The 12,535-nt window shown below is 39.2% G+C and overlaps 4 protein-coding genes across 7 annotated transcripts; 3 read left to right on the plus strand and 1 right to left on the minus strand.

Moving 5' to 3' along the window:
- Nucleotides 1-127: 127 nt before the first annotated feature.
- On the plus strand, nucleotides 128-2,787 carry LOC108598924 (protein maelstrom). Its single transcript, XM_017985688.2, has 7 exons — nucleotides 128-549; nucleotides 627-807; nucleotides 1,015-1,145; nucleotides 1,205-1,406; nucleotides 1,466-1,615; nucleotides 1,677-2,080; nucleotides 2,134-2,787. Exons 3-7 carry the CDS (start codon nucleotides 1,026-1,028, stop codon nucleotides 2,578-2,580), a joined length of 1,323 nt encoding a protein of 440 aa, XP_017841177.1. The 5' UTR covers nucleotides 128-549; nucleotides 627-807; nucleotides 1,015-1,025; the 3' UTR covers nucleotides 2,581-2,787.
- A 645-nt stretch (nucleotides 2,788-3,432) lies between these two features.
- On the plus strand, nucleotides 3,433-4,113 carry LOC108598352 (protein indeterminate-domain 11). Its single transcript, XM_017984970.2, has 2 exons — nucleotides 3,433-3,894; nucleotides 3,956-4,113. Exons 1-2 carry the CDS (start codon nucleotides 3,453-3,455, stop codon nucleotides 4,111-4,113), a joined length of 600 nt encoding a protein of 199 aa, XP_017840459.2. The 5' UTR covers nucleotides 3,433-3,452.
- A 370-nt stretch (nucleotides 4,114-4,483) lies between these two features.
- Nucleotides 4,484-7,667, plus strand: LOC108600742 (ADP-ribosylation factor GTPase-activating protein 2). Of its 2 annotated transcripts, XM_017988487.2 has the most exons (6): nucleotides 4,485-4,861; nucleotides 4,957-5,280; nucleotides 5,430-5,588; nucleotides 5,705-5,842; nucleotides 5,903-6,740; nucleotides 7,080-7,667. In XM_017988487.2, the coding sequence occupies exons 1-6, from the start codon at nucleotides 4,781-4,783 to the stop codon at nucleotides 7,232-7,234; spliced, it is 1,695 nt and encodes a 564-aa protein (XP_017843976.1). In that variant the 5' UTR covers nucleotides 4,485-4,780; the 3' UTR covers nucleotides 7,235-7,667. The 2 variants fall into 2 exon arrangements, with proteins under 2 accessions (XP_017843977.1, XP_017843976.1); XM_017988488.2 differs by lacking the exon at nucleotides 5,430-5,588 and having other exon boundaries at nucleotides 4,484-4,861.
- A 19-nt stretch (nucleotides 7,668-7,686) lies between these two features.
- On the minus strand, nucleotides 7,687-9,709 carry LOC108600744 (skin secretory protein xP2). Of its 3 annotated transcripts, none has more exons than XM_017988491.2 (4): nucleotides 9,515-9,709; nucleotides 8,741-8,932; nucleotides 8,622-8,681; nucleotides 7,687-8,534 (listed from the first exon to the last, which is right to left on the minus strand). In XM_017988491.2, exons 1-4 carry the CDS (start codon nucleotides 9,591-9,593, stop codon nucleotides 7,819-7,821), a joined length of 1,047 nt encoding a protein of 348 aa, XP_017843980.2. In that variant the 5' UTR covers nucleotides 9,594-9,709; the 3' UTR covers nucleotides 7,687-7,818. The 3 variants fall into 3 exon arrangements, with proteins under 3 accessions (XP_017843980.2, XP_017843978.2, XP_017843979.2); XM_017988489.2 differs by having other exon boundaries at nucleotides 7,687-8,558; XM_017988490.2 differs by having other exon boundaries at nucleotides 7,688-8,558; nucleotides 8,741-8,911.
- Between the last annotated feature and the right edge of the window lie 2,826 nt (nucleotides 9,710-12,535).

Consider the following 12,535-nt stretch of genomic DNA (forward strand, 5'->3'; position numbering starts at 1 on the left):
CCCGTCAGATTTGTTTTTATTTGAAAGAGAATTTAGTATTAAAAAAAAAACAACAAATGAAGTTAACTAACAATAATGCAATTAATTATAATAACATCGATTTTGAACATAAATTATGTATTTGCTTTATAATAATACTAGATGACATGCTGCAACTCGCGAGCGCAATATCAACAAGCAACAAAATGAGCGAGTATTATCTGCAACGAGCAGGCAAGCTACCATGGGTGTGAGCGAGAGAAAACAAACGTTCGAACTGCGTGTTAGCAGCAATATGAATATTCACAACAGTGATGCCACTTATTACCTTTTGTAAGCGAGCAACGAGGAGCAATTACATAAGCTGCAAGCTATGAAACAATCACTTAAACAAACTGTCACCACACTACAATAAATGTCTTTTTGCGTAGACAATTCAAAAGTTAGACTCGTGAATGAAGACTATTGTGCAGCAAATAAGAAAATATATTGACAAATTAAAATAATTAGCTTAGCGGCACAGTTTTCTAAACAATTCAACAAGAAACTTCTATTGGAGACTTTTAAAAAGTAAGTGGATAATAATTATGTCACTTAGCAATTATAAAGAGGCTTCGAAAATAATTCGAAACATAATAACGTTTCAGCCGCTCCATTTGCGTATTAGCGTTCGTATGTATATGTAACACACATACACAAATAAAGTGCATCTGTATATTTGACTCAAGTGTCGGCATTTGAAGCTTACAACTCTTTGCGACCGCATTAAAATTTAGCTGCTTGATATTTCATTGAGAGGAAAGTTTGAGATAAGACAACACACAAATTGTAAGTATTATTTTAAATAAATTTGTGAATATTATTTGTAGTGCGTTTTCAAAAATTCTTGGGAAAAATATTTGTATGTATGTGTGTATGTGTGCTTACGAAAACAGACACGCATGTTCATGTTTATGATTTCTTGTTCCCAGTTCAGCCAATGTAATGTTTTATTTATAATATTATTTACGTTCGCCACAATTATCTCGTTATCAGCTGTTTTCGATATGCCTCCAAAGAAACACAATGCGTTCATGACGTTCGTCAACGAATGGAAGAGCAAGAACAAGGAGGGTCGCCACATGAGTATTCCGCAGGCTGTAACCCACTGTGGAGATATATGGAAGGTAAGCAAGGCTACAAGTTGCAGTTGTCAAAATCTAAATTTGATAATTCATATTTTTAGAATATGAATGCCCAGCAACGTGGGCCGTACATCGCACTTGCTAAAGATGCGGATGTGCTGGCTCGCTGCACTGTCGAGCGCCTTAACACCCAGGGCCAGGCTCTGTCTGCAGTGGAGCGTGAGGAGCGAGATCTCGCTAATCAAATAATGCTGATGAAACAAAATACTGAGCGCATTGTGCGAGAAGGAAAGGAAAATGATGGTAAACATAAGCTAACTATAAATATTTCAAACTCATTAATGAAAATTCGCTCTTAATAGATTTGGAGAACACAAAATTCATATTTGCCGCCTTTAATTACTTTATTAAGGCAGTCGGCAATGATATATATATACCAGCCGAGTTTGCAGCCTGCGAGTTCTCGCTCAAGACTGGCATGAACTCCATTTACAGCTCTCACATTAATCCAGGTGAGCATTTTCTCAATACCACTATTGAACATGTAAAGTAAACTATTTGGATGTGCCCTAGGTCAATTGATATACGGACTTAGCAGCGACGCCATGGATCATACGAGCACCACACATCAGTTGCCCCTGCCGCCAAACGCTTTGGGCGAAACAAACATGGGTAGATTATATGAAAATATATTGGAGTATTTGCGTGGTAAAAATGATCCCAAGAAGCCTGTGATTGTGTTCACCACCACCGAAATGCTGCCTGTCGTAAAAGGTTGCCTGAGATATCTCGAATCTGATTGCTCCGATGCAGAGGAGGGGGCGATAGAGGTATATGATATTCGCTATTTATTTTTTATTTTAAAAAAAGAAGTCGCCGATATTGCCGACTTGCCAACCGATGAAATTACAAAAACGGTGACAGACAACTTGTTTCAAAAGGATTTCTTCGAGTACCACTCGGGAATATCTTGCCAGGTTAGTAACCAATCTCTTTTTATTGGTTCTCTTTTAAATAAAATCATTCACAGTTCCACGAAGATAATGATCGCGGCAGATACTGCGCCCATTCAATGGTGTCCAGATGGTGCTTCATTTTTAGTGACCACATGTGTGCCGATCTGGCAATCAAGCCTGTGCCTGGCAAGCACATGCCGCCCCAACAAGAACAAAGATTTTCGGTGACGAATCCTGACGAGTCCACTGCGGAAACTTCTTTCCAGTCGTGTGAGTCAGCTGTAAAGCAAGAGCGGAAGTACGCAAGGTACGTGCCTAGCGATAATTCAGCTTTTAGTGCTGACATCAAGGAATCCAATGACTTTCCCTCATTGGGAAATCGCAAATCTAAACCTATTCCAAAGCGTTCAGCTGGAAATCAAGCTTCGCGTGATCCAAGAAGCGCTGCGTACGTTCTGGTTACAAATCGCACTGCTGCGGAAATTGATGACGCCTTCAAAATGCCTCGTCGATTCTCCTAAATCATATTTATACTAAATATTAATAAGATTTTCATAAATACCAAACTATATAATCTTATATGTGAATTATTTGCTACAGTAGATCTGTACTTTTGAGTTATGCATTATTACCTGAAAAGAGAATACTATATTAGAGTTAATCTGTACTCATGAGTTTCGCGTCCATGTATATATAAATATAATAAATACATTGGAACTAAGCTTTGCATAGCGTATATTATATTATTTTAAGAATATATTAAATATTGAAACATTTCATGTTAAATTTAAATACATTTAAAAACATTTCAGTTTCAAAGCTTATACTTAGAAAAGCAGAATGAGTCTTTAATCTTGTGCTGTGTTCTTCATTTATGAAAATAAAGGCAATTTAATAATTAATTTGTGTACCAAAATTATAAAATGTTTGTATTTCAAAATCAAATTAATTACCTGCAAAATAACATTATTATTATTTATTAAGATAAACCAGTAGAATTATATTTATTCTATAATATTTTTGTTATTAATTAATATAATAGTACAATGTGTAAAGTATTTGGCTTCATTAACAAGATTTGATTAGAAAACTCGACGTTATCACGATCCACAGCGGACAGAGCCTGGCCCTGAGCCACTAAATCGCTCGACATCCATTACAAAGGGCTTTTCTAGACAGCTGTAAAATGTGTTTAGATTCAAAAAGAAACGTTTATAAAATTGCATTGCCAAAATTCGAACATACATACATACATATGTAGATGCAGGTCTTCATTTATAGGATCCTCTTGTTTTCCAACACTGTAAAGCTTGCAAGTGTATATGTTTGATTGAAACGACCGCCATTACTTTTTTGCTTGTGTTGGGAAAAGCGGTAGGAGTGAATAAATCAGATGGCCAATAATAGCGAAATATTTGCATATGTACCAGATATTTTTGAGCTTTTACCAGATCGGCAATATGAGTGCGAAATTTGCGATAATAAGACCTTCAAAAATCGCTCTCCCTACATATTGCACTTGAAAAACTCACACCACATCGAAATTGAAGAAAATGAAGTCTATAAATGTCCAGCGGCTAATTGTGATTATTTCCGTGGCACTTTAATTCAACTGCGACGTCATTATCAAACAAAGCACATGGAAAAGAAGATTTGCTGCAACAAATGCGATCGGAAGTTTCTAGTGGAGTCGCAATTCAAAAGGCACAAATGCTCGACAGTCGAATATAGCTGTCATCTGTGTCACAAAACCTTTAATATGCTCAGCCCCCGAAACAAACACATGAGGAACTGCAAGGGGATTATTCCCAAATCTGGCTCGAAACTAAAGAAGGGCAAGTATGACTATTCAGGCAAGCAAACCCTAAGTGTATTTCATTCAATATTTTACTTCAGATTTAGAAGTTGCTGCTGTGCTTACTGATGAAGTATTCATTGATGAGATGATAAAGCTGATAAGGCGTATCCAAAATAAGACACTGAAGGATACAAAGCTAGTGAGGGAGCTGGCCAAGTTGACGCCGCACTTACAACGTTTGCAGGGAAAACCTTAAAACTTAAATAATTTATATAATTTATTATGCATTGTATAATTTCTATTATTTTCAAATGCAATATGCATGTATTTTTAATAAACTAACATGTTATATAATTTATATATATAATATATATTAGGATAACGTTTTCTGTTAAAATTAAGCATTTCGAATTTCATGTAAACAAACAATAGAATCACTGGCCGCACTTTTCAACACTATTTCTAGACTGATTATTTGAAGGAAACTCCTTAAAATCAATCGCGCTGCCTCCCCATCCTTTTCGATAGCAAATGTGCTTGAGTTGCGAAATTTAGCCTTTTTTCACGTCAAATCAGAAGTGCTCAAATGCAAACACGAAAAAGTTGGCAGCACTGGCAGTTGCGTCAAATGCGCATCACTAACGTGAACGTGGAAAACTGGAACGTTTAAAACACACGTCAAAATTTTAACACCAAAGCAAAGAATAGCATTTAATAGCGTTTTTAAATGCACTATACACTAAATTAAAAGGTTTACCCAAATATTTGTATTGCAAGCCGCTTTAGTACTGCATAAGGTGTTCACATAACAACAACATTGCCTGCAACACAGAGGACAGAGAGACAAAGATAAATAGGCACAGAAAGAGCCACGAAAACAATTCTTAATTTATAAACTGGGAGCTACGAAATACAACGATAACATGTCCAACAATGCAACGGGGCCTACAAAAACTGAAATCGAGGCTGTATTTAGTCGCCTGCGAGCGCAGCCAGCGAACAAGGTTAGTCCCAAGCTTGCTGTTCTAATTCCCGTGCTGTTTGCCTAATTCTTTTGTTATTGTGACATTCTAATGAAATTGCTGCTTATAACTTACAGTCCTGCTTCGACTGCGCGGCTAAGGCGCCCACCTGGTCTTCAGTGACGTATGGCATATTTATTTGCATTGATTGCTCCGCCGTGCATCGTAATCTGGGCGTGCACTTGACCTTTGTGCGCAGCACCAATCTGGATACCAACTGGACCTGGCTGCAGTTACGCCAAATGCAGCTGGGCGGCAATGCGAATGCCTCGCAATTCTTTCGCTCCCACAACTGCAACACCAGCGATGCACAGGTCAAATACAATTCCAGGGCAGCTCAACTCTATCGCGACAAGCTGTCGGCATTGGCACAACAGGCAATGCAAATCCATGGCACCAAGGTGAGTCTCTCTCAGTGCTTGCTGCTCCTGCTTTGTTTATTGTTTTGAGTTCTGTTTGACTTGCTGTTATTTGCTTGCGCTTTATACTATTTTGTCTGTTTCCCTACACACAAATCCATACACGCACACGCACGCGCGCACGCACACAGCTGCACTTGGAGACTGCTGTGGACAAGAGCGAGGGCAACGAGGCAGGAAAAATGCAGTCGGATGGACAGGAGGATGACTTCTTTGCACAATGCGACAACAACAATGCCAATGCGCAGCTGGAGAACAATAACATTGGCCTCATTAGCAGCAGTGTGAAGGTAACTTCGACCTAAAAGACTTGCGCACACGCCTAGAACCTTACAAGTTGCATGTTTGAAGCATCCCTTTAACTTTGTCTGTCCACACTTTGCTGATTTGTTTAACTATTCAACAGTTGGAGCCCAAGTCCAAGCCTGCAACAACGCCCTTGCTGGATGGCGCGCCCAGCGTAGATTTGCTAAATGCAGCTGTAGCACCAGCAACTGCGCCTTCCTCCATAGGCGTGCGCAAAATTCAGCCCAAGAAGGGCGCCGTAAGTGCAACACACTCTTTATTCATTTATAGCAACTATTTTATACTTCGTTTATTATAGTTGGGTGCCAGAAAAGTTGGCGGCCTGGGCGCCACCAAGGTGAAGACAAACTTTGCTGATATTGAGGCGCGCGCAAGTGCTGCGAATGAAAGCAAATCAGCTGCAGCTATTGCAGCTGCCACCGACAAGCCCCAAACTGCCGAAGAGGAGCTGGAAACAGTGGCCAGCATGCGTCTGGCATATCAGGATTTGTCGCTGCAAAAGACACGCGAGGAGGCCAAACTCAAGACCATCGATCCCGCCAAGGCCAAGCAAATGGAGCGTCTAGGCATGGGCTTCAGTCTACGTGGCTCAGATGTAGCGCACTCGGCTCTCAGCGACATGGAGACCATACAGCAATCATCTGCGCCCAAGAGCAGCGCACAGAGCAAATTGGCCGCCTTGGAAAACGATAATTTCTTCAATGACCATTCAATGGGCTTGTATGGCGGCTCTGGTGATAAAAAGGAAAGCGTAAGCAGCAGCAAGCTGGACAAATTTGAGCTGGACGCGCTTGGATATGAGACAATCGAGCCCATTGGCGGCAATCACAGCAATATAACGTCCATGTTTGCTGCCAGCAACGACTATGATAAGCCCAAGCCAGTCAGCAGCAGCAGCAGCTCAACAGCTTCCGGCTATAACAAGAGCAAAAGTCGAGCTAGTAATCCTCTGGATCCCGTTGCGGCACAGCAAAAGTTTGGCAATGCCAAGGGCTTTGGCTCGGATCAGTTTTTTGCCAGCGAACAATCATCGGCTGATGTAAGTGCGAGCCTGAATCGATTCCAGGGCTCGCGTGCCATATCCTCATCAGATTACTTTGGCGATGGTGCGCCAGGTGCTGGCATGAGCAATCGAGGTATGAATACAAATACAAGAGACAACTGGGAATGCGCCTGTTATTATTACTGCTAAACCTTTTACATTTGTCAAACCTAATTTCTGGCTATCGATCAATTTTATTTCATGTGACTCAAAATTCAAGTTTTACTAAAATATTGTTAAATCTAATGTAATATTTTGCAACCTAACTATATTGCCTAATTTTTAAATCAAAACAACAATATTAATTGTATGCAATGTAGTTTATTGTCAATAAGTTTTACAGTTGGAAAGAAAATCGCTGCACTAGTAATAATTCATAATTAATCTATATAGTTTGTAATCAGTTAATAATCTATTCATTTGTTGCTTGCAGGCAGCGGCGGTTACTCGACTGCTGTGAACTTCAATGCGCCGGACTTGGATGATGTGAAGGAGAGCGTTCGCCAGGGAGTACATAAGGTTGCTGGCCGGCTCAGCAATTTGGCCAACGATGTCATGTCGTCGCTGCAAGACAAATATGGCTACTGATAGTAGCATTATTAATTTAAACTTTTTATAAACATACATATATTAGTTTCGCATGATATAAACATTTCCAAAATCGATTCACTTACATCTGTCTGCTCTTGAGAATCCAAGATTCTTTAATGGAAATTATTGCAGTGAAGCGTGTCTTTAAATCCAACTACGATATATAGTTATATACGAGGAAATATTGAATAGTAGAGCATTATATGCAATCGATGCTCGATATCACAAATTGAGGAACAAGCCCATTAGCTTCTAAGTCGAAACGTTAGCTAATGTTATATTTTTTTGTATGAACCTTTGTTTATGATTGTTATGAAACTTTTTAAGGCATTTATTTTGCTAAGTTGTATTTCATCGTTTTCCTCAGTCTGCTCCAAATTAGTTTTCAACTCGAGTATAAAGAATAAATAATGCAAATAAAATTTCAAAACGCATTTGTGTAAATTTTTCAAAAACAAAAGAAATTTTTATTTAAAAAAGAGCTCAAAACGTTTACAATTCGACTAAATTATCAAAACTCTTTGCTTACAGAGATGGAAATATTGTTACACCTGGCTGGTCAATGTGGAAGTTATCTGGGCTTAATGACGACGCTTGCTGGTGCCGGGACGGACGCGAGCGCGTGCCGCATCGGGAGAGCCGTAGGCAATGGCGTGGGAAGTGGCAGAGCCGCCCTCGCCGGTGCTGAAGGAGTTGGCAATGGCAATGGCGCCGCCGTTGGTGCCACCAAAGTCAATGGGGAAGAAGGTGCCAGCGGGCAGTGGAGCGGGCTTCTTTGAGGGCTTGGCAGGAGCGGCTGGCTGCTTGGCAGCTGGACGACGAGCGTTGGGCACACGGACTGGATTCTTGCGCACTGGCTTGACTGGCACGGCCAACTCTTCCTCATCCTCTTCGTCATCAACGGCGTTCTCGGTCTCCTCATCTTCAATGGCAGCAGCCTGAGTTTCCTCCAGATCCTCAGCGGACTGATCCAGCTCAACAATGATCTTTTTCTTGGATGGCAGATAACGGTTGACGGGCACGGGCACAGGTGCTAATGGGGCAATTGGTGCTGGTGCTGGCAGCTCCTCCTCAACTGGCGCGGTTGGCTCCTCAGCAGCTGGTGCAGCGGCTTCCTCAGCAGCGGCAAAGTTGTAATCACGTGGCTTCTTGGCCTGCTCAACGGTTGTCTGCACAACGGGTGCCTCATCGGGATAGGCTTCGGCCAAGGAGCTGGCACCATGGGCACCGGCAGCGCTCAGAGCATCTTCAACGGGAGCAGGAGCTTCGACCTCAGCAACAGCTGGCACATCGGATTCTGGATGATTGCAATCTTTGTTAGCTAATCAGGAAAATGCGTTTTTGTTAGTTTTGTGTCTGGTTAGTTACTGGCCAAACTGCTTACCCTGCAGATAGGCGCCATCGTCCTGGCTGCCCTCAGCGCTGACATCAGCAACATCGGCTTCTATACAATGCAATTGTTAATTGGCTGACTGAATGTGGAGCAGTTAGCAGTTAACTTACCCTTCAGATAAGTGCCAGTGGCAACAGTTTCACCAGCGACAAGTGCGCTGGCCGCCTGAGTGGAGCGGGCATGGGTGCGTCCTGGCTGCACATACTGCATGTACATGATTCTCTGCTGGGGAGCACCTGCGTACCATTCAGCGGCGGCTGGCTGCTGGTAGTACACCATTCCTGGAATAAGGAATTGCCGATCTTCAGTATGTTGCAGTGGTTCGGAATGTGAATGTGGATGGGGTATGGAATGGATTGCGTGAAATTAATGTAAATTATGATAACCAAAATTTATGATAATCAAATGTTTATACAAAATAGTTAAGATGCAACTGAGCTTAAATATTCAAAGACATTTTAAACATATCAAGAATTAAATAACTGATACCTATTTGGTAAACTAATCCAATATATTAAATATAATTCGAATTAAAATAAAAAAAAGAAACATTTTATAATGAAAGCATAAGAAAATATAATGAATTTATATAAAATGCTATCTATTTTCTTAATATAATTTATGAAACTTGCATGGCAGCATTTTATGAAAATAAGTTACTTTAAGAAAAACTAGAAAATGGAATAAGCTTTTATATTTTTTATATGAAGACAGTGAATAATAAGGACTTTCACTCCTTCAGAGTAAAAAAATGTCTTATGCTTTGATTAAAATAATTGAACTTATCAACTAATTTATTATATATTTATTATTTGTCACTAATTTCTTTTGAATGAAATCCTTTTTTTAGCTCTTTGAGGCTTTGACACTTGTGTTTAACTCACTTTTTCTGGCTGGCAAAGCATCACCGCTTGCCACAAAGCCGACGATCACCAACAAAGCAATTGCTGCACAGAACTTCATATTGAGCTTTTGTTTGTACACTGGGCTTTAAGTCCTTTGAGTTGTTTGAAATGTTTATTAGATAGCGAACGCGCACTGGATGGGATCACAGCAGGAGCTAAACTTGACACTGAAGTTTCCACCAAAGAAGTGATGACTGCTTAACGCAACGCGTTAGATTTATATACGCTTGGCCGATTGGCAAAAGGTACAACAAAAATACGCGAAAAAAATAAACGAGCATAATGAGAAACAGCTCAAAAACTCGGATATACCCAAGTTGGACCTGAGCCGAGGCTTATTTAGTATGCGCCGTTGGTAGCGCCTGGAACCGATGCGAGTCGTCCAAACGTGCGAACCGCCCCAATGCCTGCTGGCTAGCAACGATAATGATAATGCTGATGATGTGGAGAGGCTTCATTTGCATTATCGAATTGCGAATTGTACGGCTAAGCTAAGCTTACTACATTCTAAATATTGCACGTTTAATATTGTCAGTTAATTGTCTAAATTGAAAGTTCGTTTAATTATTTTGTATAAATAATGCACACATGTTAACCATAAACTTTAAATAGCCAATTTAATTTTAAGGTCATCGCGTCTGTTGCGTGGACTAAACGAGGTTTATGGGTGCGTGTGCGGCTTATCGCCCGTTGATAAAAGTCAACAGCGTCTGGAGAATTAAAATCAGCTAAAGCTACGACGACATGCAGCGCATACAATTGAATGAGTGTCCACACACTGGGGCAGCTATGACTCAGCTGCATAATTAGTTTAATATTTATCTAGCTTGACGTCATGGACTGCCCGCCCAGCTGTTGTTTTCCTTTAAAAGTCAATTATCGCAGGACGTGCATTTCATCAATAATGTCTGTCACACAATGAGTAACTGAGTTTCGTTCACTGGCAACGCATTAATCATACGCAATGTGCAACTTAAGTGAAATTTCTTTGTGCAGGCACTAAATGCATTTTTGATTTCGTTTTCATTGACAAAAAGGCGGCGCAAGTCAAGTCAAGTCAGTCAGCAATGTAGGCTCAGCACTATGTAAGGTGTTAGTTCTATAACAAAAATACAGCTGATGTCATAGAGTGCGACTGACGCAATCTATAATAAATTCATAAATATCTAACGTAAATATAATTCTACGCATGTAGCCACATAATATTATACGAAAGTAGAAAGCTAGCTTGGCATAATAATTAAAGTATATAATTCATTTCATCTTTCGTTTCGTTTCCGAAACAAACTAACGATATCAAGCATAAATTTCAAATTAAAGCTGCTCAAACTTAAGCGTATTTTTGACCACACGCATTGCAAGTTTATTATTATATAAATCTAAAGCACTTTATAATTTATCCAGCAGCACACGTCTAATTATCAAGTTCTTTATTTAAATGGTCAAAACCATTACCAACAAAAAAAGTGTAGCACATGCTCAGCATACAAATAAACTCAGTTAATAGGCTTCAAAACGCAATAGTTTGGACCCAAAAAAAACAAGAACAGGAATAATAATGTCGCATTTGAAATTAATATCCTGTTCAACACCTGTTTGGCCATTTATGCAAATCACTTGGAAACTTGTGTAGCAGCCATTTAACTTTTTACGTTTCATTTAATTTGGAACACCCATGACCATAAAAATATATATAGTATATTTGTATATATTGCACTACTTAGCTAGCAACCAAGCACCAAATAGAACAACATGTTGTTTGGCTGTATTGCGGTCCAACAAATTAAACAAAACAAAAGACAAACTTAATGTACGACATTATTGGCAATACGCTAACGGAATTTCAATGGCACTTGTGCGGTGCTTAAAAAGCAATTTGTAGAACAATTGCCACTGCCATACACTTGACAAAAAACAAGAGCTGAAGGTTAACAAAGTCTATTGCTAGCAGTGCAGATTTCTTTTATAAGTTATAATACTTTTGTTAAACAAATTGTGGCTTATGCTGAATTATTGTTATAGCCTGTAAATGAAAAGTATTTGTTAAGATTTAAATACTTTATTAGTTTATTGTACTAATTGTAAACTATTGACTGCTAATAAGTTGCAGCTTAAATGCTAAACTAATAGTTTGTATAGTAAATTTTGTTTGCACAGCAATTAAAAAAACATTTATACAGTCTTTAAGTCAGTTGACTGCACATTATATATGCGTGTGTACTTTATATTTTTATATTTATTTTACATACATTTAATTTATAATTAAATAGCACTCGCACATGCCGCACAATTGCATTTAAAAAATATGCGTAACTGACATTTAACACTTGGCATGCGGTTTTCGTTTCGGCTGCAGTTCGAGGCAAAAACGTTCTCAATATATAAATATATATATGCGCTGATGTGCTGGACGACATTTCATCTCGCCTGACAATGCAATTAATCAACGCAAATTAAAATTAACTTAATTTGATGCAAGCCGTCACTGGCGCTGAATGCATTTTTAACAGTTGCCTTTTCTTATTAAAAATCAAGTTGGCAATTGCAGTTTTGTTAAAGAGCGTAGCATGTACAGTTATTTACAAGCTACGATATTAAAATTAATAATAAGTAAGTACACTGCAGTATTTATGATTTAATATTTCAACTGTTGACGTTGCTCATACGCCATGATGTTGCTCCATCAATTTTTATTTAACAGTTTAGATTTTTTAGATAGATATATGAATAAATGAAATACACTTAAGTATTTGACATAGAATATTCATATTTGAGCTTACGTTGCGCATACGCCATGTTGCCACGATTATAACTAGCAGCCTGTTATACTTATTGAGCCAAAAAAAGAAGCTTTACAATTTATTCAAGCAGGTGTCTTATTTTCAAACCCAATAAATTTCAATTGTTTTATTAAAAAAATGCAGGCGGCCGGCACACGACTTCAACCACAGCTCGAAACTCTACACAGCTGGTGGCAGCAGTGATTAAGTGCAACACTGT

This window comes from Drosophila busckii, chromosome 3L (assembly GCF_011750605.1).
Source record: "Drosophila busckii strain San Diego stock center, stock number 13000-0081.31 chromosome 3L, ASM1175060v1, whole genome shotgun sequence".
Classification (NCBI taxonomy): Eukaryota; Metazoa; Arthropoda; class Insecta; order Diptera; family Drosophilidae; genus Drosophila; species Drosophila busckii.

Bases quoted from the DNA above. Each gene is read 5' to 3' on its own strand.
- LOC108598924 (XM_017985688.2), top strand. From the start codon at position 1,026: ATGCCTCCAAAGAAACACAATGCGTTCATGACGTTCGTCAACGAATGG. The intron at 1,616-1,676 runs GTGAGCATTTTC...GATGTGCCCTAG, and splicing joins CAGCTCTCACATTAATCCAG to GTCAATTGATATACGGACTT. The intron at 2,081-2,133 runs GTTAGTAACCAA...AATCATTCACAG, and splicing joins ACTCGGGAATATCTTGCCAG to TTCCACGAAGATAATGATCG.
- LOC108598352 (XM_017984970.2), top strand. From the start codon at position 3,453: ATGGCCAATAATAGCGAAATATTTGCATATGTACCAGATATTTTTGAG. The intron at 3,895-3,955 runs GCAAGTATGACT...ATTTTACTTCAG, and splicing joins TGGCTCGAAACTAAAGAAGG to ATTTAGAAGTTGCTGCTGTG.
- LOC108600742 (XM_017988487.2), top strand. From the start codon at position 4,781: ATGTCCAACAATGCAACGGGGCCTACAAAAACTGAAATCGAGGCTGTA. The intron at 5,843-5,902 runs GTAAGTGCAACA...CGTTTATTATAG, and splicing joins TTCAGCCCAAGAAGGGCGCC to TTGGGTGCCAGAAAAGTTGG. The intron at 6,741-7,079 runs GTATGAATACAA...TGTTGCTTGCAG, and splicing joins TGCTGGCATGAGCAATCGAG to GCAGCGGCGGTTACTCGACT.
- LOC108600744 (XM_017988489.2), bottom strand. From the start codon at position 9,593: ATGAAGTTCTGTGCAGCAATTGCTTTGTTGGTGATCGTCGGCTTTGTG. The intron at 8,682-8,740 runs GTAAGTTAACTG...TGCATTGTATAG, and splicing joins CACTGGCACTTATCTGAAGG to AAGCCGATGTTGCTGATGTC. The intron at 8,559-8,621 runs GTAAGCAGTTTG...TTTCCTGATTAG, and splicing joins CGATGGCGCCTATCTGCAGG to CTAACAAAGATTGCAATCAT.